At 44.0% G+C, this 25,062-nt stretch overlaps 1 protein-coding gene across 1 annotated transcript in view; it reads right to left on the bottom strand.

Moving 5' to 3' along the window:
• Positions 1–1,597: 1,597 nt before the first annotated feature.
• ENPP1 (ectonucleotide pyrophosphatase/phosphodiesterase 1) overlaps positions 1,598–25,062 on the bottom strand; it is a 612,613-nt gene continuing 589,148 nt past the window's right edge. Inside the window, exons 24-25 of the mRNA XM_086927432.1 lie at positions 22,562–22,718; positions 1,598–2,699 (exon numbers count right to left, since the gene is read on the bottom strand). Coding sequence (XP_086783558.1) covers positions 2,529–2,699; positions 22,562–22,718 — 328 coding nt within the window. The 3' untranslated portion in view covers positions 1,598–2,528. The remainder of the gene's footprint in view (positions 2,700–22,561; positions 22,719–25,062) is intronic.

Below are 25,062 nucleotides of genomic sequence, written 5' to 3'. Positions count from 1 at the left end.
TTCTCCCATCGTGGAGCAGCTGTCGGGCTGGTCACTTGCTTTTTGAACTTTCTGCAACTTTTTTTTTTGTTTTTAGTCCCTTAACTACCCGCCCTCTTAGATAGGTAAAATAAAAATGGCCACAGCCATTACAACGATGGCCAGCTGTGAATGGAATTTCTTTCACAGAAAATGTGACCCAGGCGTGTGCATGTTTCTAGACACATGCACATGCATGTAATTGGAAAGAAACGCATGAAAAGCCAATTGATCTGCTTTTTCTAGCAGAGAGCTATGGGAGTTACCAATGTTTGTTTCTTTCTCAAGCAGAGTTACCCTAATGCTTCCCTTTTTTGCACAGTTTGGGTGGCCCTCTTTCTAAATGAAACTCTAAACTGCATAGCCAGTCATCCTGAAGATCATTGTCATTTTCCTCCAATATTGAGAAGACAATATAGGGGCAGATGTATCAAGCTTCCGATTTGCGAATTCTAAATAGCGATTTTTTGCGAATCGCTATTTAGAATTCGTAAAATGGAATATATGTACAAAATCGCTATTTTTTAGCGATTCCTTATTATTCTTTATTTGCGAATTCGCATTTTGCGAATTCGCAAATAAGGAATAATTTCCTATGCATTCCTATGGGCCAGGAGGCCCATAGGAATGATGGTGCAATAATTCTCAAATTGCGAATTCGCAATTTGCTATTCGCAATTTGAGAATTAATTCAAGGGTGCAGGGGTGTCTCAAAGACACCCTGCTGCACCCCTGAAATTTACATGTGTGTGCATGTGGCACACATACATGCCCTATGGGCATGTATGTGTGTCACATGCCACCCTCACAAATGCCAAATAGGGCATTTTTAAAAGAAATCGCAAATTACCACCAACTACAAGTTGGTGGTAATTTGCGATTTCTTAACACAAATTCGCTATTTCAAAAAGTTACATACATATCATTTAAAGAATCGCAAAAATTACGATTCCTTAAATGCTAAGGCAAAATAAGGAATCGCTATTTTTTGCGATTCCTTAAATTGCGATTTTTTCATACATTCCAAATCATGCTAAAAGGCCGTTTGCGAGTCGCAAAAGTCGCAAAAGCCTTGATACATCTGGCCCCAAGTGGAGAGAACCTCTATTAGTCTCCTTATTCTGTAGCCTCAAGGGAGTAGAGCCGAGAACACCTGAGTCCGGGCCTTAGTGTGGTTACACTTTTATGTTTTAGGGGTGCTGAACCATGAATGCTGTCACCTATCCTCCCCATGTACAATGATTCTAGTAACCTGTGGAAAAATTGACAATTTGTATTTATTTTTAGCAAATGTTGAATGACTTTAAACTTTATGTTGATTTATTTTGCAAGAAAGACTGGGAACATCAGAACATATGGACATTTCCAGAAGCCATGCTGGGAAGGGACTAGAAACCCTGCATTGGCTCCCTATTAATAAGCCCATTAGTTTTAAATATCTCTGAATGGTACATAAGGCGCTTCATCTTCTATATCCAACAAGATTAAAAACAATGTTCAGTCGGCATTCTCCAGACAGACCTCTCTGCTCATCTCTTCAACTGCTGCTCGTGGTACAGAGAACCAAAAAAAAAAGAAATGGGGTGATAGAGCATTTTTAATGGCCAGGAGTAAACTCTTAACAATTATCTATAGAGCCTGGATGCCCTTGTTATGTTTCTCAATAGGAGGTTACTTCACATAGTAACTGCAATGGTAGTATGTCAATCCCCTACAAACTTAGATTTATATTCCTGGACTTCTAGCAGGCACTAAACAATTAATAATATGATACATTGTTCCTTTGAAAAAATTATTGTTTTGTAACATTAAATTGTTAAATGAGAACATTGTTTCTTTTATCGTTCATGTGAGTAGTTTGAACATTTTCTTTATTGTACTACTTCAAATTAAAAATGGATCCGTTACTATTGCTTGTTGTGAAACTTCCTTCCCATAGTTAATGCACATATGCTAGCATTCTTCACTCCTAATACGCTGTATTACATATGGCCGATTCTGAAAATGTACAGACTCCTAGACCAGTACAAAAAAGGTTGATTAGTGGAGATGCAGCAGCAATGTAAATTATGACAGAATAAATAACTTATTTTTTTATAATACATCAATATATTTGTATACTTGAATTTGATATCATAAAATAAATACACTTTTAATAAGAAAAGTACAAATAACCGTGTTACAAATGTATCACCTTCATTGCCGTTATTTTGATTGTGCTACTATGTTACAAAAATTGCAAAAGAAGTTTAAAAACTTTAATCTTCTCCTACACCGAATGACATCTTAGGACATTAAATTATGTGATACAAAAAATCTAAAAAGGATCTTCCATTTGGCCAAATAATTGTCCCTGAGGTACTATCAACGCAGTGAAATACTTCTGTTCATCCTTGGAACTTCTCAAAAGACTTTTCACATTGCATTTTACTTCCGTGCTGGCCATCTCCAGATTGCAATGCATAGATATATATATATATTTGCTTTTAAAAAAACTCCTTAATATTCAATCAGTCATCATCATCAAAAACGGGTAAGTAAGTTTTAAGTTGCAATAAATTTGAAACAGGCTCTTTTCTGTCCTGGAAAAAGCTGAGTCCGGTGAGAAGTTCTACGTCCCTGACGCGGGCTGCGTGCAGTCGAAGCAACCGTTCAACCCATTGCGATTCATCTTTATCATTCTGTCGGAAAAGAAAAGATAAAAACAGAGTCACTTTGTTAGGTATTACTGGGCTGCAAAAAAAAAGTTACCTGAATCTTAAAAATTATAGAAAATGTATCTTCTTAATCATAAAAATAACAAACAAGGCTACCTTTGGATATTGGTACATGGGTACCCCTCCATCCAAGTTGTATTTTCTTTCTTTTTTGGGAGAAATAGATTCAAACACTGATTCACAAATGAAAAAGAACACAGCATTTGTGGCCACACACCCATCAATTTGGTGATGTCCAATATTCTCCGGCTGCTCAGTGTGGGGTTGTGAATTAAAGTAAATACATAGAGGCATGTCATTGCGTTATAGACCACTGACTCAATAGCATTCAGTTACTGACGAAACCTTGTAAGATAAACTCGCACTCCAAATAACTTCATAGATGCTTTATTGGCAACTCTGCAGCATGAATAACATTACAATGTCACAGTCTCCTAAGCCTCTTCCTCAACTGTCCTACTAAGAATGCCCATGCGAACATTCACATTCTACCAGCGATGTCACATGCATTCCTAACATGGAATCCCTCAACACCACACATCTCCCCCTTTATAAATAATAAAACTATATACAAAATATAAATTATAGCTTAAATCTATGACAACTTATAATCTCTAAATCTGTGAGGAGTATGGATGACTCTTCCAAACCTTCCCAACCTGCTAGAATCAACACAAGTTTGTTCACATGATTCTGTAGTTTCCTGACCATACCCTCCTTCAATTTCCACACCATCCTCCACTTCATCCTCCCACAACCATTCATCAAACATAGCTGTGGTTTTCCCAACATCCTCTTCCTGTGCTTTTTTAACATTCCTTTATTTAGCTATACAACTCATATGCCATACACGACCATCACTAAGTCTCGCTGAGTTTTTCAAACACTCCATGACCTTACACAGTTTTGAAAATACACTCACCCTTAGCTACCTTCCCCCATTTCTTAGTTTTAACCCGATCTCCAACTTTGGGTTCTTCCATCCTTGTCACATTCTTTGTGTCAAAATACTTTTTATACACTTGCTGTGCTCTAATAATTTCTGAAGGTGTGACCTGTGCTCAGGACACCCCCTCGCCTCACGGCCACCAGCTGCTGCGTGTGCCTTCCCGCCCCGATGCTGCACTCAGCCTCGCTGAGCCTCCCTTGAAGACCCCGCCCCCCACTGCTCTAGCGGGCTCTCGTGCAATTCTGCGTTGTTTTCTCCCCTTGTGCTAACTCCTTCTCATTTTGTCTCCATCCTTGCTTGTAAGTGTTTTATTCCCCCTGTGTCAACTGATATTTTGTTTCTGTCTCCATCCTCGCTCATAGTGTTTTTCACCTGGTTCCCCTGATTGTATTTTCCCTCTGCCGTCTCCCGCTGCCCCCTGTGCCCCCCGTCCCGCTTCCCACTGCCGTGCACGCTGCCACGCCCCCTTTTTCTTCTGTGCCCTCCCCGCTCCCGCCTCCCAGCTGCTCCGCCTCCCAGCTGCTCCGCCCTCCCTCCCACTTCGCCATAAATGGCGACCGTGCGTATGCGCAGCGGGCGCGCCGATTGTGCGCCAAAGGTAAGCCCGTCTGCGCCCGCCCGCGCCTGGACCGCGCCCAGCGCCAGAACCCCTGGCCCCCACCGACGCAAGGCGACCCGACAGACCTACGACTCCACCGAACTCATCGCACTCAACACCGGTCGGATCCCGGGATGCTACAGAGCCACCCCGAGACGCACCCACGGACCCTTCAGCTGCCACTCCTGCAAGTTCACCTGCATCCGGACCTGCACTACACGATCACCCACCAGGCCGAGCACCAGCAGCAACCACCTGAAGTGCATCCTGCTCAACACTCGCTCCGTGCACAGACACGCCATCGAACTCTGGAACCTCCTCGACACCACATCTCCAGACGTCGCCTTCCTCACGGAAACCTGGATGAATGCCTCCTCAGCGCCCGACATCGCCATTGCCATCCCGGACGGATACAAGATCACCCGGAGGGACCGCGGCAATCAGACCGGAGGGGGCTTCGCCATCGTCCACAGGAACACCATCCGCATCACAACCAACACCGACGACACCCTCACAACCGCCGAACACCTGCACTTCCAGATCCACACCGACCCCAAGACCACCCTCAGAGGCACCCTTGTCTACAGACCCCTGGGACCACGCACACAATTCAGCTAAGACATCGCCGACTTCATCTGCCCGCACGACCTCCCCTCTGCTGACTACATCCTCCTCGGGGACCACAACTTCCACCTGGAGAACAACAACGACCGCAACACCACCACCCTGCTGGACAACCTCGCCAACCTCGGTCTCAAGCAGCTGGTGACCACTCCCACCAACTACGCTGGACACACACTCGACCCAGTCTTCTCATCCAGCAAGGACATCGTCTTCAGCCATGCCACCAGACTCCACTGGACGGACCACAGCTGCATCCACTTCAGCTTCAGAAGAACCACGATCCTCCATCACCAGCAACAGGTTGCACGCAGGAGCTGGAACAAGATCACGGCCGACCAGCTCGCCGCATCCCTGAGCCAGCACCCTCCCACCAACTCAGCGAACCCCAGCCAGGCCGCCGACAACCTCACGAAGTGGATCAGCACCTGCGCAGACGACCTCGCCCCACTGAGGACCCCGCCTAGCAGACCCGGCAGTAAGAAAGCACCATGGTTATGTTATGTTATGTTAGAACTGTATTTCTTGAGCGCACGGCTACCCAGAACGGGTGTCCCGGCGCTTTGGCAGAGAGTTCACTGACAAACTCAAGAGCTCCAAGAAGAACTGCCGAGCCCTCGAGAGAGCCTGGCGCAGAGACCCAACACCAGACAACATGACCCCCCCACAAGCTCCCCACTCGAAAACACCATCAACTGATCCACGCCGCCAAGTAAACTGCATTCAAGGAACGACTGGACAACAACGCACACAACAGCAAGGAACTCTTCAACATCGTTAAAGAGCTCACCAACCCCAACGCCGGAAACAACGACATCACCCCATCGCAAGACCTCTGCAACTCCCTCGCCTCCTACTTCCACAACAAGATCGCAGACATACACATCAGCTGCAGCACGCAACCAACGCTCCCCACGACCGCACCAACGCCCCCGACCACATCCATCCGCGCATGGACCCCGATCACCACCGAAGACTCCATCCGTACGATGAACTCCATCCACTCCGGATCTCCAACCGACCCCTGCCCTCACCACGTCTTTAACAAGGCCGACGCTGTCATCGCTCCCCACCTGCGGGACATCATCAACACATCCTTCGACACCGCCAAGTTCCCGGAGAGCTGGAAGCACGCCGAACTCAGCGCTCTACTGAAGAAACCATCAGCGGACCCCACCGAACTCAAAAACTACCGTCCCATCTTGCTCCTCCCGTTTCCGGCCAAAGTCATCGAGAAGACCGTCAACAAGCAGCTGGCCGCCTTCCTCGAGACGAATGGATCCCTCGACCTCTCGCAGTCTGGCTTCCGGGCCAACCACAGCACCGAGAACGCCCTCACGCAGCCACCGATGACATCCGAGCCCTGCTCGACAACGGGGAGACTGCGGCCCTCATCCTCCTGGACCTCTCCGCGGCATTCGACACGGTCTGCCATCGCACCCTAGTACAGCGCCTCAGCAACGTCGGAATCCAGGAGAAGGCACTGGAGTGGATCATCTCCTTCCTCGCCGGAAGGACTCAGAGAGTCCGCCTTCCACCGTTCAGATCAGAAGCCACCGAAGTAATCTGCGGCGTACCACAGGGATCATCGCTCAGCCCCACCCTCTTCAACGTCTACATGAGCCCCCTCGCAGCCATCGCACGCCAACACAACCTCAACATCATCTCCTACGCCAACGACACTCAGCTGATCCTCTCCCTCACCAACGACCCAGCCACCGCCAGAGCCAGCCTACACGAAGGGGTGACAGACGTAGCCGAGTGGATGATGACCAGCCGCCTGAAACTGAACCCAGACAAGACGGAAGTTCTCATCCTGGGCTCCTCGCTCTCCGCCTGGGATGACTCCTGGTGGCCCCCCACCCTGGGCAGCGCACCCAAACCAACAGACCACGCACGCAACCTGGGCTTCATCCTGGACTCCTCCCTCTCCATGACCAGACAAGTCAATGCCGTCTTCTCGTCCTGCTTCAATATCCTGCGCATGCTACGTAAGATCTTCCGGTGGATCCCCACCGACACCAGGAAGACGGTCACCCAGGCCCTCATCACCAGCCGACTGGACTACGGCAACGCCCTCTACGCCGGAACCACCGCCAAGCTCCAGAAGAGACTTCAGCGGATCCAGAATGCCTCAGCAAGACTCATCCTCGACATCCCCCGACACAGCCGCATCTCCGGACACCTACGAGACCTGCACTGGCTCCCGGTCAACAAGAGAATCACCTTCCGTCTCCTCACCCACGCACACAAAGCCCTACACAACCAAGGCCCAAGATACCTCAACAGCCGCCTCAACTTCTACACTCCTACCCGCCAGCTTCGATCGACCAGCCACGCCCTCGCCGCCGTCCCCCGCATCCGAAGAGCCACAGCAGGAGGAAGGTCCTTCTCCTACCTGGCCGCCAAGACTTGGAACTCCCTCCCGATCCACCTCTGCCTGACCCAAGACCACCTCGCCTTCAGGAAGCAGCTCAAGACCTGGCTGTTCGAGCAGTAGCGGACCCCCCCCTCCCCAAGCGCCTTGAGACCCTCTGGGTGAGTAACGTGCTATATAAATGTTTTGATTGATTGATTTAACCTTCTCTGGTGACCATTCAACATGTCTAGTACTGTCCATCGATCCTATGTTATCTCTCGGAAAAGGCTCCCTACCCCTCATCAGCACAAATGGACTCAAACCTGTGAGAGATGGTGTAAGACGATAACCCCATAACATTTTTTTAACTCAATCTCCCAGTTTTTCTTATTCTCGCAAGCAATTTGGATTGTTCCTTTAATGACACGATTAAATTGTTCCACTGCGCCATTTCCCGAAGGATGATAAACAGACGTCGTAGCATGAGTTATACCATTCCTTTTAAAAAAATCTTCTACTTTCAATGCTGTAAAATGCGTTCCATTATCACTCACAATTCTTTTAGGCAATCCTTCTCTCAATAATATGGCATTCATAAAATGTATCACCGTTTCTGCATCAGCTTTCTCAACTATTTCCAACTCAACCCAGTTGCTAAAGTAGTCTATTAAAACTATAATAAACTTACTCTCTTTATTTTTGTTCTGAACAGGACCAACAAAGTCAATAGCAACTAAATCCCAAACCATTTCTGGACATTGCATGGGTGATAATTGTGGCTTCATCGTTCTTAAACTCTTATCCGAATCTGCACATTCTTTGCATTCCCTTGCAACCCTTTCCACTTCAAGAGCTACTCCTGGCCACCATTATGAACTTTTAACCCTTTTTTTTGTTCTAACAATACCGAAATGTCCCTCATGACATAAATCTACTATCCTTTTCCTCAAACCTCTTGGTGGTATCATCTTTCCTCCTCTGTAGACAAACCCTGACTCAACACTCAGTTCGCTCCTTACTTCCCAAAAGCTTCTTTCCTCTGCCACATCTGGTTTCCTTTCTCCCCAACCTTCCATGACCTTCTCTTTAATTTTTTCCATCAATTCATCTTTTCCGTACTGTAAGATCCATTCTCCCTTATCAATAGACTTCACTCCTTCTTCCTCAACCACAGCAATTTGATAATCATCCCACACATTCTCATTCCAATCAAATTTACTCTTCTGTTTGAGTAACTGTCTCAAATCATAAGACTTTTCAGCAAAAAGTTTAACAAATTTGGAGTAGTACTCCACCAACCCTAAAAATGAACGTAGTTCATCTTTGTTCTTTGGCTGCGGTGCTTCAGTAACTGCTTCCAATAGTTCTTTCTTTGGAGATATACCATCAATCCCAATATTGTGACCTAAATAAGCCACCTTTTGTTTAGCAAACTTACACTTTACAAATTCTGCTGTTAACCCTTTGTTCCTCAAAACATTGAATACATCCTTTAACCTCTGATCATGTATCTTCCTATTATCCCCCATTATTAATATGTCATCCTGAAAATACAGCACACCATGAATGTCTCTCAAAACCTCACTCATTATCCTTTGGAAGACTGCCGCCGCAGAGGCTAGCCCAAATGGCATCCTAACATACTGAAAACAGCCAAAAGGTGTTATAAAAGATGTTATTTTCCTGCTCTCCTTATGCAATTGAATTTGATGGTATGCTGACGATTAGTCAACCGTGGAGAACCATCTCATACCTTTTGTTTTAGCTAATAACTCGTTAATTTTTGGCAAAGGATATTTATCCACTTGAATCTCCTTGTTTACACCCCTCAAATCCACACACAATCTGATCTTGCCATTCGATTTCCGAGCTACAACAATCGGAGACATCCACACAGACGACTCAATCCTTTCAATTATTCCAGATGTTTCCAACCTCACCAATTCTTTTTTCTAACTCACTCCTTACAGCAAATGGAACATTTCTCACCTTATAATTCACAGGAACAGCATTTTCCTTCAATTTAATTTCATGTTTGAACCCCTTAAGCATACCAATTTTTCCTGAGAAAACCACTAAACTCTTCTCTTATTTCTTTTGTAAAATCATCATTCTCACTCCACACAATAACCTGTTCCTTTCCATTAGGATTCAATATTATATCCAAACTTGCCTGATCTCTCCATCCCAACACACTTGGTCAATATTCAGCAACATACATTCTACCCTCTGCTATTCTCCCTTTAAAGTCAAAAGTCACATCGCTACACCCCACCATAGGAATGCTTTCCCCTGTGAAACTCCTTGGATTAATATCGCTTTTTTTTAAGTCTTCACCAATTTCATTTACAAATTTTCCTTTCCACATATCCAAATTAACAATAGTATATGGTGACCCGGAATCAGCCACCAACATCACTTTCACTCCCACTACAACAATTTCACACTTTGGATTTCTTATTCCTTTACTCTTGACATCTAAAATAAAGTCTCTTATCATAAAAATCTCATCATCATCTTCAGAATCTTCTTCTTTCCGTCCTTCTTCTTCCTTTGTCACATATTTTATCCTTGTAGCTTTGTCTTTCCTATAGCACACTCTTGCATAGTGACCAAATAATCCACATTCTGTACATTTCTGATCTCTCGCTCTACAAGCTCTACTGTTAGCTAAATGAGTATAGCTTCCACATCTATAACACGCTAACGTAGTTTGATTTCCTATTCTGTACTCATATTTTGTTGGATAATTAGTTTTCTTTTCTGTTTTAATTTCATTGAACCTTTCTTTTTGTTCCGCACCTACGCTGCTTGCTTTTATGGTCTTCCTTACAACGCACACTTCCTCTTTATCTTTTCCTTTCTCGTCGTCAAGAGCTGCTTTTGCACATCTGACAGATACTTCCGCTTTTCTCACTACAGCAAGTACCTTGTTCAATGTTCCATCACCCATGGTCCACAACCTCTCTTGCACTCTTATTATTAGTCAACATGATGATTTGGTCTCTTATCAGCTCTTCTTCTATCTGTCCAAATCTACATTTCTCCACCATTCTTCTTAAAACACTTAAATAGTCATCTATCTTTTCATCCTGCTCTTGTTTCCTCCTGATAAACATGTACCTATCAATAGCTACACATACTGTAGGTGCATAGGATTTCTCCAAGTCATCGAACGCATTCTCATAAACATCAGTCTCATCTTCTGCTCTTTCTTTCTTCTACATTTGTTCATATTGTCTAATTCCTTCTGGTCCTAAGGAGTGTAATAGTATTCCTTTTTTAATTTCTGGTGTCATATCCTCGTTTTTTTTTTATAGTAAACATATAGTTTTTAAAATAAACTTTCCATTCCTGTTCTCCAGGTTTAGTCAGAAATGGTATTGGTGGTGTCAATGTAAACTTTTGTACTGCACACATTTTCCTCTGTATTATATTCCTTCTTTTATCACTTAATCCCTGTTCAAAAGCTCTTTTCCAAATGTATTATTCTTATTTCTCTGTTAAAATGTGCCCAGTAATAAATTCTCCTTTCTTTTTTTAATTACCTTTTTAATTCATTCCATAAATAGTATGCAAATTATCCTCCTTTTCCTTCACCTTTATATATTAGGATCCTGTCCTGTTTGTTACTCCTTTGCGCTTGTTGTTCACATACGCCAAAAACTCCTGTTCTTCGATATTTCTTTCATTCCCAATCTAAAATGGCCGCCAACGCGCTTACGTGACGCGTTCCGTTTATCACTGCGTGGTTCTGCTTTTCGTCACAATCTTCTTGTTGCACGCGATACTCTTCTTCTCGCGCAAAGATTTTCCAGTACCCATGATACTACTGCCAGCTTCTCACACGCACAACGCCTCCATCACTTCCACGCGCTGCTCCTCTCACGGTCGGTAAGTCATTTCTCCTTATTTAAATTATATCCATTCAAATTAAGTCATCCGCACCACTTTCTATTAAATTAATTATTCCTCTTCCCTACCCTCAGTTTTGTTATAGATATTCCTTTACTTCTCACTTCAAGCACTTCTGCTCAATTCCTCTTCTTCCGTGGGCTCACGCAGAGTTGCCGATCCTCAGTCGCCAAATTGTAAGATAAACTGGTACTCCAAATAACTTCATAGATGCTTTATTGGCAACCCTGCAGCATGAATAAAATTACCATGTCACCGTCTCCTAAGCCTCTTTCTCAACTGTCCTACTAAGAATGCCCATGCGAACATTCACATTCTACCAGCGATGTCACATGCATTCCTAACATGGAATGACTCAACACCACAAACCTTCTAGCTGACTGCAATACTCTAAACCAGTGATGGTATTTTTCTACAGTTGGCTGGGGCCTACAGAAATCTATCTTCTCAACAAGAGCTCACTCTACATGAGGGTTAAGGCTCCTCGGAGCACAAAGTCTTAAAGGATCGGCCTAAAATCAGCCCCAAATGCTTAAAACTGTTGCACTGCAGAACCTGTTAGGTCTGCATATCCTAAATATCCGGCTACACTTAACTTAGCCCCTTTGGATGAGAAACAGACTAGCGATTTGTTTTTCGGTCCAGGACCTAAAGGAGTGATGAAATGCATGAAAGTTTGTTTAATGGTGCCTCTGCATCCTGTCTTTCATAATGCTATTTAGAGACTTGGGTGAAAGAATACTCTATAATATTCTGTACATAAAATACAACACAAGCTCTAAATAAATAAATCTACAATTCATGGGCTCTATGGGTCAGCAGCTCATTTATAAGGGCAGAGGGAGTTGGCAGAATGGCACTAAATGGAATTCCGCTCCGTCCTATGCACTGCCGTCACCTATGGCGGTGATCCTGATGTTTCCTCCTCTCCATCACTTCCGGACTCCTGGTTGGGCCTCATCGGTGCAGGATTTTTCTTCTCCTCCAGTCCTGGGCTGTGAAACCCATTCGCTGCAAGACTTGAGAGGCCTGCGCGCTCATGTAGAGTGGAGACCTTACCGGGTCTCCACGATCCATGTGCGCGCGCGCCCAGTCCTTGTGAGTCCTGCAGCGAAGGGGTCTCACATCCCAGGACTGGAGGAGAAGAAGAATCCTGCACCGAAGAGGCACGGATAAGGCCATGCTGAGATCCAGGTAAGGAGGACTCGGGAAGGGGCAGGGCTTGGCTGCTTGGTTAGGGGTGGGTGGCAGGGGCAAACTCCACCACATGGCGGAATCAAAGACTTTTGCTGAACTTCCTGCTCTCAATGGAGTGCAAAGTTGGAAAATATATGCAAACTCCGCTGTCGGAGCGGAGTTTGCCACCCTGTTACTCATTTATTGAAAATCGGTTCACTTTTCAGTACATAAGTATTACACTGTGTTTCTTGCTGCACCATCTTTTTTACCTTCTATTTTCCAGGAGAAGTATTTAAGGGCCTTATGTGTCAAAGGGTTTTATCCATTCTGTGTCTTTGGGAAAATGCAATGTTAAACATAAGCCTTAGTTTCCTTCTCAAACAAGCATTGGAAAAGACAATAAATCTGTCTTTAGTGTGCTGACATATATAAACACTGGCAAATTGCAAGACTGGAAGCTGCTGAGATGCCGTAGAAGAGAAACTGCTGCTACAAGGGAAGACCGAAGATAGGCTGCGACAAGTAGTTTGGCTACTGTGGGAAACATATCAAAATGCAATGAAACAGCTGCTGCAGATACCCAACATATTGCTAGGAAACACCCTTTAATGGCCATCCCCAGACATCAGTTTAGTTACAAAGGCGAGACATTTGAGTATTAGATGATAAGATTCAGGGTAAAAGCAGTAGTAAGACTCCTGACAGCTGCCCCCAAAATGTAAAGTCAGTGCCTTTGTAGAAGCGGGAGAAAACCCATGCCAACGCCACCATCAGCTCTGGGTGGTGTGACATCAAGAAGACCCCCAAAGAGCCTTCTTCGGGGCTGGTGTTCCAATCTTCAAAATAACAAAAAACAAGCATGTTATTGACAAGCTGACACTGGAGTCTTGATAACAACCAATACAAAACTGTACTGCAGTGCAAAAGGCTCAACAAAGTATTGCCTTTGGGACACACTTCATGTGTGACATAAATAATTAAATTGTGATGACTCAGTGCATTTTTGGAGATGTCTTTCATGCTTTGCAATGTAGGCAGTAGTATATACTCAAACAACCCATGACATAAGGTGACAGAAAAATAGACTTCGCAAACACAAGAAGATGATGGACGTAGCATTAAAACGTTTCACTCACACCCAGTCACAGATTTGGGTTGAATCTATCATCGTTCTTTAGCTCACTTCGCCACCCCAGTTCAGATGGACTCACCTTGGGCAGAGTCAAAACACACACTCTAGATACAAATTAAAGAATTTGCAATAATAGGTATTCAGACAGCTGAGCTGTCAATCCAGTCCTAAAAGGGAGCGAAGGAATCGCCAAGAATCTTTAAGCTAATAGTTCTGTTGGGCATTGCAGGGATGGTCCTTTAAAAATGTTTCTTAAAAGTCAAACATTTTGGGAAGAAACAAAACAAAAGATCTCTCACAGACATGAATTCTAATGCTATGGTGATCTGGCATACAGGTTCAGAAACATTTAGGGACGATGCATCAAAAAATATTTTCATGGACTTAACACTAAACATTTTTGCCAATACTTAATCTTTCTGTGCTAGATCTATTGGTTATAGGACATAATTTAGGATTTTTTGCACTAACATTTAGATTAAGCCCTGAGCTTCTGCTGGCTTATGCAGATCATACTATCTTAATCAACATGACTCTTACTGAACTTCAGTGTCCCATGGAGTCACTATCTAAGTATTATAAAAAAACGAAATTACTTGATATTGGTTAGGTAATCAAATCAAATCAAATCAAAACAGACTTTATTCGGTAATATTTCAACCATAAAAGTACAATAAAAACATACAGTACATACATCAAATTACATTGTAGATTCAGAGGATAAAAAAAAAAAAAAGCTGTGATCATTACATACAGTGATTCAGTCATTGATCCAGGCCTAGTCGCAGTTTAAGAGTCAGTTTTAAAAATTCAAGAACTTGAAGGACACTGTTGCTGTGTAGCAATTGTAGATATAAAAAGGCTGGTCGTATCTGATTAAAATTCATTTCTTTTAAAAGGGCAATTAAAAAGCGTTTACGGGGGAATTCATAGTATTTACATAAGAACATAAAATGCATCATGTCCTGTGGAGACTTACTGTCGCAGCCACAGGACAGAGGATGTTTACAGAAGCTCTCCTTTTTGGGTCTGATAAGCAGATGTTGAAATTGATTAAATCTAAATCTTGTAAGCAGAAATTTATCATGGGTGCTGAAAGTGCCGAGTAGATAAGGCTCTGTTGACAAACATGTTTTTACCATAATGAATTTCCTCACACTAACTTTTTGTAGCTCAACACCCTCCCTCTCAGCCTTCTTGCGCTGGAAGAACAACAGCTTAACTGAGTCAACATCCGCCTTCACAATTCCTTCTGGGTGTTCAAATAATTCCGGACGACCCATCTCGGTAAAACATGATTTTAAGTACTTCAACCAGGGAGTGCGTGAAGCATGCTCAAGAGCCAGGAAATCCTTAACAATTAGGTGTGTTAGGGGGATTTCCTCACATAGCCACATTTTCAGCCAACATAGCAGAGGTCGTAGGGTCAGGATATCACTCAGGTACCCTACTCCTAGTTCCTCATGTACTATGAAGTTTGAGGTAGAGGCCGAAACACACAAAAGCCGTTTATAAAACAGATTTTCTGTGGTCTGAAGTTGTTCCCCCACCATATAGCCCCAAAGCTCACTCCCATATGCTGCGGTAGCTACAGATTTTGCTTCATACAGTTTGATCATAGCAGCCGTTGGTTTTTTGCCAAGCTTTGACGCAAAGTTAAAAATGGAGGCATTAACCTTTGAAACATCACATTTTTTCTTTGCGAGTTGGGGGGCCCAGGATAGTTTAGAGTCAAAAAGTACTCCCAGATAGGAAAATGTGCTTGAGAGTGGTATAACTGTCTCATCTAATTTAAAAGTATATTGTTTCTTTGGCTGTTTCCCTACCTGCATGATGAACGATTTGGAGTTGTTCACTAACAAATCCCTATCTTCCATAAATTTTTTAAATGCATTCAGTAACAATTGAAGGCCATTTTCAGTTCTTGCTAGCAGAACCGCATCGTCTGCGTATAACAAGACTGGAATACTTCTAGTCCCCACCCTTGGGCTGTCTGATTTTACCTCCCGTAGAACACCGTCCAGTTCATTTATATAAAAATTAAAAAGGAAAGGGGCCAGTATGCATCCTTGCCTGACCCCCTTCCCGGTTCTAAAATCCTCAGTTACAGATAAATCTTGGGAATACCTTACATTTGCACTGGTGTTATTATGGAGGTCAGCCAGAAAGTTTATAATATCATTGTCCACTCCCTTATCCTTCATGGACCCCCACAGCTTCCCCCTGTTAACACAGTCGAAAGCTGAGGATAGGTCCATGAAGGCCAAGTAGACTGTGCCTTTTTTAACGATGGTATATTTACTTAGTAATAAGAAGAGATTCAGGCATTGTGTTGTAGTCGAGCGGCCATTACAGAAGCCGTATTGGGCGATGGACATGATGTTTTTGTCCCGTGTCCACTCAATTAATCGCCGCAAAACTATTCTCCCCACCAGTTTGGCCACAGAATTGATCAGGGAGATAGGCCTGTAACAAAGGGGGCTGTCCCTGTCCCCCTTTTTAAATATGGGCACAATTGTGGAGAGACCCCATGACGTCGGGCACCCTGCCCTTGAGGCTGCATTAATAACTGCCGCGACAATCGGTGCCCAAAAATTAGGATCAGATTTGAAGAGATCCGGGGGTATCCCATCCGGGCCAGGTGATTTGCCCGCTGTAAGCCCCTCGATACCCATCACGGCCTCTCCTATACTAACATTCATGCAAGGACCCCCAACAGTGCATTCATACGGTACCACATTAATATCTCCCCCCCCATACAATTGTTTAAAGTGAGCAACCCAATCCTCTTTTGAGATGACACATTCTAACCCTTCCCCTGGATCTTTCACCAGGAAGGGTTTCTTTAACACCGCCCAGAATTTAGCACTGTTTTTCAGTGTTTGTGGTTCCAGGATCTCGGCCCAGGCCTCATTCCTCAGTGCCTCCTTTCTTGATACAATGGCTGTTTTATATTCTTTACGTGATCTCTGAACTAATTCCTTGTTGCGAGGTTTTAGCAGTAAGGCTGCTTTGAGATCACGGGCTGCTTTGGAGCAAACCTTATTGAACCACCTTGGGCCCTCCTTATCTCTATATTTTTGGGGTTCTGTCATTGAAATAGCTATGTTATCAGTTAAGGTTTTGAAATCTGATAGAACCTGGGCTGGGTCTGAATCAACTTGGGTGCATCTGGCAATGATTTCACTGCAGTTAGTTTGAATATTCTGATATATGAGGGCCGGGGTACACATAGACCATTTTAAACGACGTCTACCGTCCGTAGCTGTAACCCTACCCCGACTTAAATTACGTCCTTCTCTTTCCACCCAGGGGCCCCCTAGATGTATAGTCAGGGGATTATGATCACTGAGTGGATTGCAATCTATAGAGAATGAACGCACAAACACTTGCATGGGTGCAGTTAGCAACATGTAATCAATAAATGTCCCCTTCCCGTGCCCTTTAAAGGTAGGGGTGCAAAAGCGCTTTGAGGGATCACATAGACTCATTGCAATCGTGAGACCGTGTTCATTTAGTAGATTATTAAAAAGTGTCCCTTCCACAGTATGTTCTAAATGTAGCCCGTTAATTCTGGGACAATACAGTTCCAGGAGGCTTTTGTCTAGGGGATCACTACATAAATGAGTGTTGAAATCACCCATTATCAACAAGTTGTGTGAACAATCCCTCATTGAAGTGCCTATATACTCACTTAGAGAGTGGGCATAACTAGTAACATTATTAGTAGAGTTATAAAAGTTGATCAGACCAACCTTGCAGTTACCCGCCGATAAAACTAGACCTTGTATGCCATGATTATTTGAAGGCCTACTTACAGTTGTGCATTTCAGTGCTACCGATATAAACATTACCATACCCCCCTTTGATCTACCCCGGGTTACTGGTATAGCAGGTACAAAATATGCCTTGTAGCCATCCATATGAATATCACATTTCACTGACCAGGTCTCTTGTAAACAAATGATTTGGAAGCCTCTAATATAGGCTAACCAACTATCATCCTGCATTTTGTTCTCTAAGCCCGCCACATTCCAACATAAAACATTATTTTTTGGTGTAATTGATGGAATCACCTCTAACGTTTGTGCTACAGGCAACTGGTCGTATTCCTGACCCTCCAAGGCCCTCAGTCAGTCGCAGGCATCCAGCCCTGAAAGCATATCAAATCGGTTGTGTGTAGGAATATTGTACCCTCTGTTGTTCAGGTTCTCGGCATTAAAATTTGCAGGTGGTATCCGCCAGCCATTGGCGTTTCCTGCTGGCGTTTGCCACCCAGGTAGCCCCCTAGTGTCATTGTTATACATGTATGGTGTTGCCGAATTTGGTGTCTGAATTTGTGATATAGGTCTGTACCCACGGAAAGTATTAGGGGGGTTTTTAGGTAAGTTTTGGTCAGGCGCATAGAAATAACCCAGGGGTCGCACACATACACTGTTTGTGTTGTAAACCAGTGAGGATGCGCGTAACAAGACTGTAGCAACGTGTTGTGGGTGCTGAAAATTAACGATTACACAGTCCCCCGTAGTTGATTTCCTTGAAGGTCCAACCCAATTTACTCTTACAGTGGATATAATTTGATCATAGTAGTGAGATGGGAAGCCACAGTTTTTATTTAACCATGCCACCGTTTTGTTTTTTAGTGAGTCGTGTGATTCTCCATGAGGTTGTGCTGCAATTTCCTCATAACGCGGGACATTAGTCAGCACAACCACAAATGGGACGCATTCAGGGGGGAGATTTACGTTCCTAAGTCTAGCCCTCTGAGGGGCCGCTGGGCAATTGCCCAGGGGGGCCGGGGCAGGGGCCTGATGGATCGGCTGAGTCACAGGAGCCATAGAAACCGCGGCTACAGTAACAGCCACGGTTTCTTGGTTGGACTGCCTCTTCTGCTGTGTACTCTGACCCCTGGGCAAGTGCTCCTTCACACTCCCGCCAGGAATAGTTGTAGGTGATATCACGGCTGGTGCTGGGACTGATGCTGGGGTCATATATCCCGCCACCAAACTACCCAGTCTTTCCACCTCTGAGGCTATTATGTCCAGTTTAGACATTATTGGAGTAATTAAATGTACAATTTTAGCCTCCAGTTTACCTACTATTGTGTTTATTAATTCTTCTAACTTGGTGTCAGACAAGGACACACTTCTTTCGTTACTACAGCCCTCTTTGTTGGATTCTTCCATCACCTGAATGCTTGCACTATTAACATTAGTGTCCCTAGAGTTATTAGGTTGGTTGACGTGAGTTTTAGGTTTTACAGACTTTCCCCCACGCCTCCCCTGGGTCTTTCTGCATTTCCTCACTGGTCTTTGTGTAGAAGAGACCTCCGGTGGTTCTTCTGCTACTGAGTCCTCCTCTGAAGTGACAAGCAGTTCCACTGGATTCACTGGGTTCTCAGAGTGCACCTGTACCTGTACCTGTGCAACTACACTGGGGGCCTCAGTACTGTATGCAGCCTGTGCTAAGTTGCAATCTGGCACTTCTGTGGACTCATTAGATGTAATATCCATACAGGGTGGAAGATTTTTACTACCCAGTGAGGCCCTGCGTTCATTGTTAATTTGTGTGACTTTTTTAAGCACAAAGTTGTCCAATGTACGTAGGCCCGACGTAGATGGGTCCATGATGATGGTTGGCATATTAGCGGGTAGCAGGGCAACTATCTTAACACAGTCTCGAGCAACAGTTACTCTTCAATAGTGCAGTATATAGCAATGAGGGAAACAGAGTCTTACTTGTACTTCTTAGTCCATGGAGCCAGGATCCGTGGCCCGACCCGACCTCTTCCGGCCTCTGAGGGCCAAAGAGGGCCCGCCCTTTGCCCGGGCTTAGCCCGGCGCGGCCCCGCGCGCTCCCGCGAGGCGGGGGGGACAGCTGGGCTTTAAGCGCCTCCTGGCGCGGAAGTCTGGTGAAGGGAGAAGGCGACGCCCCAGAGACTGCTGGGATGTGTAGTTCCCGCTCAGGCTGCTGCGCTGGTCTGCGGCGACGGGGAACCACACAAACAGGCTGCCGGTCGGCTCAGGTAACAATGCTCCCCCAAGATGCGTTCAACCCCATCTTAAAGTGTTCAGCGACGGCGGGAGGGTGCCCACTCAGATGAGAACAAGTGCATTCATGATTTCTGCCTTCGAGTTCCTCCGCGCGCATCCCCTCCTTCTAATTCCAGGGAGGGGCGACTGCCTCACAGCCCGTTCAAATGGAAATTATAAACATATTTGCAGCCAGGGCAGGGCATTCCGGCTGTCTCGAGAAATAGGTTTCTTGCCTCCTTCCTCCAAATGCGCTCCCTCTCGCCTTTTGCTTGCTGATTTTATTTTTCCCCTTCTCACCAGCTGCCTGTCCTGCTATTGGTTAGGTAAAAATGCAAGGTATGCTCTGAACAAATAAATGCCTTTTCAACTCACCCTGGGAAATCATCATCATCTGTAACGTACACCCCTTTGATTACTTGAAATTCCCAAGCATTAAATCTCCTAATGCAGCTCTTTTCAGGTGTACCATTTTAATTGTGTCAATAATTCATGAACATGAAGCTGAAGTGTCTAATCTGTCAGAGATGTGATCATTAGGGAGTTAATTAGCTTAGAGTATGGCCAGCAATACATTTGAGTGGCTATGGTCTTGGCAAGAGAGGCTTGAGCTGAGATAACTTGTAGCAGAGGTAGCGACCACCTTTGGACGATAATTTATTACTAAGCACCAAAGCCATACCCTTCGTTTCAGATATATTTTCCATACCTTCAATTTGCTCTTTCAAGCTGCGTGGCTTTATCAATCAATTTATCAGCAGCTGAAGCTGAATTGGTTCCCTCATAATGCAGGAGCAGCTGAAATCGGTTTAAGCGGATTACATCTGGAACAAGGTGGAGGTGATGAATGTGAGGCTCATCCTTGTCTGTTGGGTTTGACACATTAACTGGAATCTGATTAGAGACTGCACAATGTATATGATCATGTGCAGTTAGTTTTAGCTCTGCACGCAATTTTGATTTTATGTATCTTAAATAAATGCTTTGAAAGCTGTATAGATGATTACGGACTTATTTCATCTCCTTTCACAATGAGTAAAGATTTAACTTCCAAGATGAGACCATCTATCTCATTCAAGGTGCAGTTTTCGGCTGCATGTCAGACTGTTTTTTTTCACTTTGCCTGCTGCTAATAAACTATCTAAAGCATTTCTTTTGCAAACGTTTTGACCTTTTTATTTTATAAAAAACACTCTGGCCATATTCACAAATTAGGTACCAAGTTGTGTATCCTGAGCAAAGCACACTCAGTCTCTAAATCATTTGTTATAAAAGAACACGTTACTTACTTTTGGTAATGCCTTATCTGGTATAGACCAAGCCGCAGATGCATTACCTTAGAATTTCCCCAGGCACCAGACTAGATCCAGAAGATTTTTCAATAGCACCTACATAGCTTCCACCTAGGCGCGCTGACGTCAGTTACTTTTCACGACTTTCCTCACCAGAACAGTAGAGGACACTGACATTGGTGTGGATAAACTAGGGCCTTGAAAGGGATCAGCCCTGACCCTAGAAATGTGGCCGCCAAATGGGGGGGTTTATAAGGTATCTGGGTTAAATATACTCTTTATCAGATGGACAAGTTACTTACCTTTGGTAACATCTTATCTGGTAGAGACTTCTAGACACAGATCCCTTACCTTAGAATAGATACCCAAGCAATACCATCCCTGGTGGCGAGTATGCAGACGAATTTCACACAAGGGAGTCCTGCAGGACCGTACGGGCGAAGTGCCCATCACTACAGACTTGACTGCCCAGACAGTAGTGTTTGGTGAATGTGTGCAGAGAAGTTCTTATTGCTGCCTGACAGATGTCCAGGACCAGAACTCTCTGTGCCAATGCAGTGTTCACAGCTTTAGCTATGGTGGAATACGCTTGCAAGTCTTTCAGGAGGTTGCTTCTTGGCCAATGTGTAGCAGATTTTGATGCAGAGCACAAACCAGTAAGAGATGGTTCGCTTGTACACCACCAGAACTTTCTTCACGCCAACATAACCCTTGAAGAGTTAGCTGTCCATTCAGAACTCTTGGGTGCGGTCAAGATGAACAACAACGCTATTTTTGGGTCGAGATGATGGAGTAGCCCCTTTTCTTTAGAGGGAGGTGGAATAGCGTAGAAGGTAGGCAGGGTGAATTATTGGCCTACATGGAATGGGGTTACCACCTTCTGTCTGGTGAGTGGCAAATGAGAAATAAGGGCACAATACACAGTTTTTCTGGGTGCTGGTATATGTGGTAGGTCAAAAAAGTCAATTTCAAGCAAAATATGCAATCATACATTCACAAGTAGAGGGAAGCATTTATTGGGTGAATTTAACCTAAGATCTCGAAGGTGGTCAACTGACATGTTTCTGTAGTTTTGGGGATGAGTTTAAGCTGTGGAAGTGATGGGGTTGTACTGAGTTAGTCATCTTTGGTGTTTCATTGGGAGGGTCCAGATAATTCTAGAGTCTAAAACCTCAGTGTGATGCACAACAGTGAAGGAATGGAAAAGTAATTTTGATTCGAAGAGCACAGGGTGACTGAAATTGCAGCGATAGAGGCCTGCAATGACACCAGACCACCATTCCTGCATGGTATTACCGGAATGTGAACATTTTGTTATGGGACAGAGGATGCCTTCTAATACAAAAATTGGCATTCTGGTAATGGGACTGGGGGAAGCTGCTGTCTCCTCCAACAATGCGGACTGCCCCAATTTTAAGAAGGGAGCTGCACCTTGGGGATAACTTTGTAATCTGTTGCTATCCCCTTTTGGGTATCTGCAATAGTTTGCAACCACAACTGTAGCCCCAAACCTTTAATATATTGCATGGGAGTGTGGGAACCTTCATTACATTTCTGAACCTAGGGTTTTTAGAGCCAGGTATGGTACTAGACTATTGTGTCATAATATCACCTAACTAATATGGTCTCAGCTTCTGCTTTTGATGGACAGGCCATTCTACATTTCTGGGGCAAAAGGCCAAATGGCAAATCATTACATAAGTTTAAGCTAAGGCTGAAGGAGACATCTTGAAAATACATGTTACTTACGGCACAGCTTTCGCTGTTGTCTGTTCTGTGTGGTACGATGAACGTCAAAGCTTTCAGTGAACCTTTACACTGCAGCGGTGTCTGAGAAGGATTTTTGCAGCTTGTCAACAACATGAAGTAGTGTGTTGGAATTAAGTCTTCTGAGTTGTTTGTCCCTCTGCAAAGCCAAGGCACAAGCCATTACAAACGATCATGGCCTTTATGTGCATCATAACTACAGCAGCACTTACTTGAATTTACATGTTCTGTGTTCTCCCAGTAAAAACGTGTTCCTTATATTCAGTTTAATATAATTAAAGTAAACAAATATCCAGGTGCAAAAGCAGAACAATCACTAATGAAAGTCACAAAGGCTAGAGTGTTTGGCAAATTCCATGTTCTTATGGAAAAACCATAGATCTGAAACACTGCTAAAGTTCTCCTTTCATAAGCAGAAGGTGTTGCCTCAATACCATCAAAAGACACTCAATAACCAATATAAATTTCAAAATCAATGTATAAATGGTATGACTGTTCATGGAAAAAGAAGAGGGGACAATAAGCAACCCCCAACGTGTCCCCCTAAAAAGATTAAAATTATCAGATGTATATCTTAGCAATAGACTATGGAGTAGCAGTCCCAAGGTCCTTAGGCTGTCTCCCTTGGCACAGGTAAAAAGTGCTGAGTATCCAGCCAAGTTAAACGAAAAATAATAATGCTGTGTTGGTTCTTCTGACTTTATTTAGTCATTCAATGTGTTTTATTCACACCCTATTCCTCCGCATGTCGGTAGAAACTTCTATTCCCATAATGCATTACATCCACATTGTGCTTTCATGCATATTTTCCTCCCTCCCAGTGCATTTCGACTTCACGAGCCTTCATCAGGAAATATCTGAAGAGTGAATCAAATGCGACATGTTTATTATATCATAACATGGAATCGCCGATTCTGTGCCAAGGGAGACAGCCTAAGGACCCTGGGACTGCTACTCCATAGTCTATTATTTACACTCCTGAGTGGGGAGTTATTCCCTGGAGCACGGTTTACTGATAAAATAGAGAATAAGCATCCGCAGTGCACGACCTACATCATATTGATATCTTAGCAATAGGCACATAACACATTTCATTGCATAATGCAATTATCATATCAGTAAACCCTAGACTGAGGTGGACGAACCATTCAACTCCACTGCAGTTTCATCACAGTGAAGTGGATATGAACAGGTTGTCCATCCTTCAGTGAAGGAACATCCTTGTGGTGCGCACAGGAAGAAACCAAAAATCACCCCAACCGTCTTTCAGACCCCTGAGGTAGCAAACTGGGGCAGCTTAACCCCAATATGCCCCACCAGGGGAGCAGAAAGCCCACTAGATCCCTGGGACCACACACTGAAGCATCTGTCGAATGTTGGGGTTTAGTAGCCAACATGTCGTAAGAGTGTTATTTTCTCAAGAGAAAGCCTTAATGTATTGAGCTTAACAGCTGCATTTTGAAGGGGCACATTACAATCTGGCTTGAGTATGGCTAGGTCAAGCCTCCAAACTTGGAATTTAGATGCTAGATATGAGACCATGAAAGGATGTGGCAACATTAGGGGATTTATTCATGAGTGAAGTGATACAGCAATAGTAAGAGGCGATTACTTGCCCAGCGGAATTGGGAGGATTTCAGTATAGACCCTGGTCAAAAGTATCAAGAATGCTAGCGGCATTGTAGAAGGACCCATTTCATTAATTTAATATGTGGTGGTTTTAGGGACTTTGGAAAAGTCATGAACAGGGAGAGACTGTAGTAGAATATTAGGCAAGATCTGTGGTACTGTATCTGTATTTATGTAGGATGTCCATTATGGAAAGGGGCATAATGGTTCAAGTATGAAGGTAGGGGAAAATTAAAATGAGTATGATATGTGGGGGTATTGGTGAAAGGCAAAGTATATGAAGGTAAATATGGTTGCTGAGGAGCGGTGGGCTGGGGAAGACATGGAGTTGTGACTAACGAGTTTTTGTTTAGTAGGACAATAAGGGTAGCAATATTTAGTATGGCAATTTTGGTAGGAGGGAGGGGATGAAGATTCAACACTGCGTATCATAAGTTTACCATTATCCACAGCATCAACTTTACATCAAGACAAAGTATAAGGGAGTATGTACACCTGCGTTTGGAGGAATAAGAATTTCTAAATATGTCAATCTGTCGGACACAGAGCAGAGCATTTTTAAGTGCTCCTTGGAACATGTCAAGAAAAAATGTTTATCCTACAGCAGTTTGACAGTTCAATATGATAGAGAACTGATTAACGTTTTTCATGCTATTTTAGTGACATTTAAGGAGTTAAGAGATCAACAGCCAGCCTTCAGCGCAATCTGTCTTTCCTCTTGCTTGCTCCCTGCCTCCGTCCCTTCCCCGCCTTCGCGCTTATAAGCATTCGGGATTCTCCCAATGGGTGCATTTCTGTCAGGCAATATCACGCCCACTTTAAATTTCTCTTCCATCGCTACCTCAACGTGCTTT

This window comes from Lissotriton vulgaris, chromosome 6 (genome assembly GCF_964263255.1).
Source record: "Lissotriton vulgaris chromosome 6, aLisVul1.2, whole genome shotgun sequence".
NCBI classification, from domain to species: Eukaryota; Metazoa; Chordata; class Amphibia; order Caudata; family Salamandridae; genus Lissotriton; species Lissotriton vulgaris.
The sequence above is the reverse complement of the archived record's forward strand: the minus strand, read 5'-3'. Positions and strand labels throughout refer to the sequence as shown.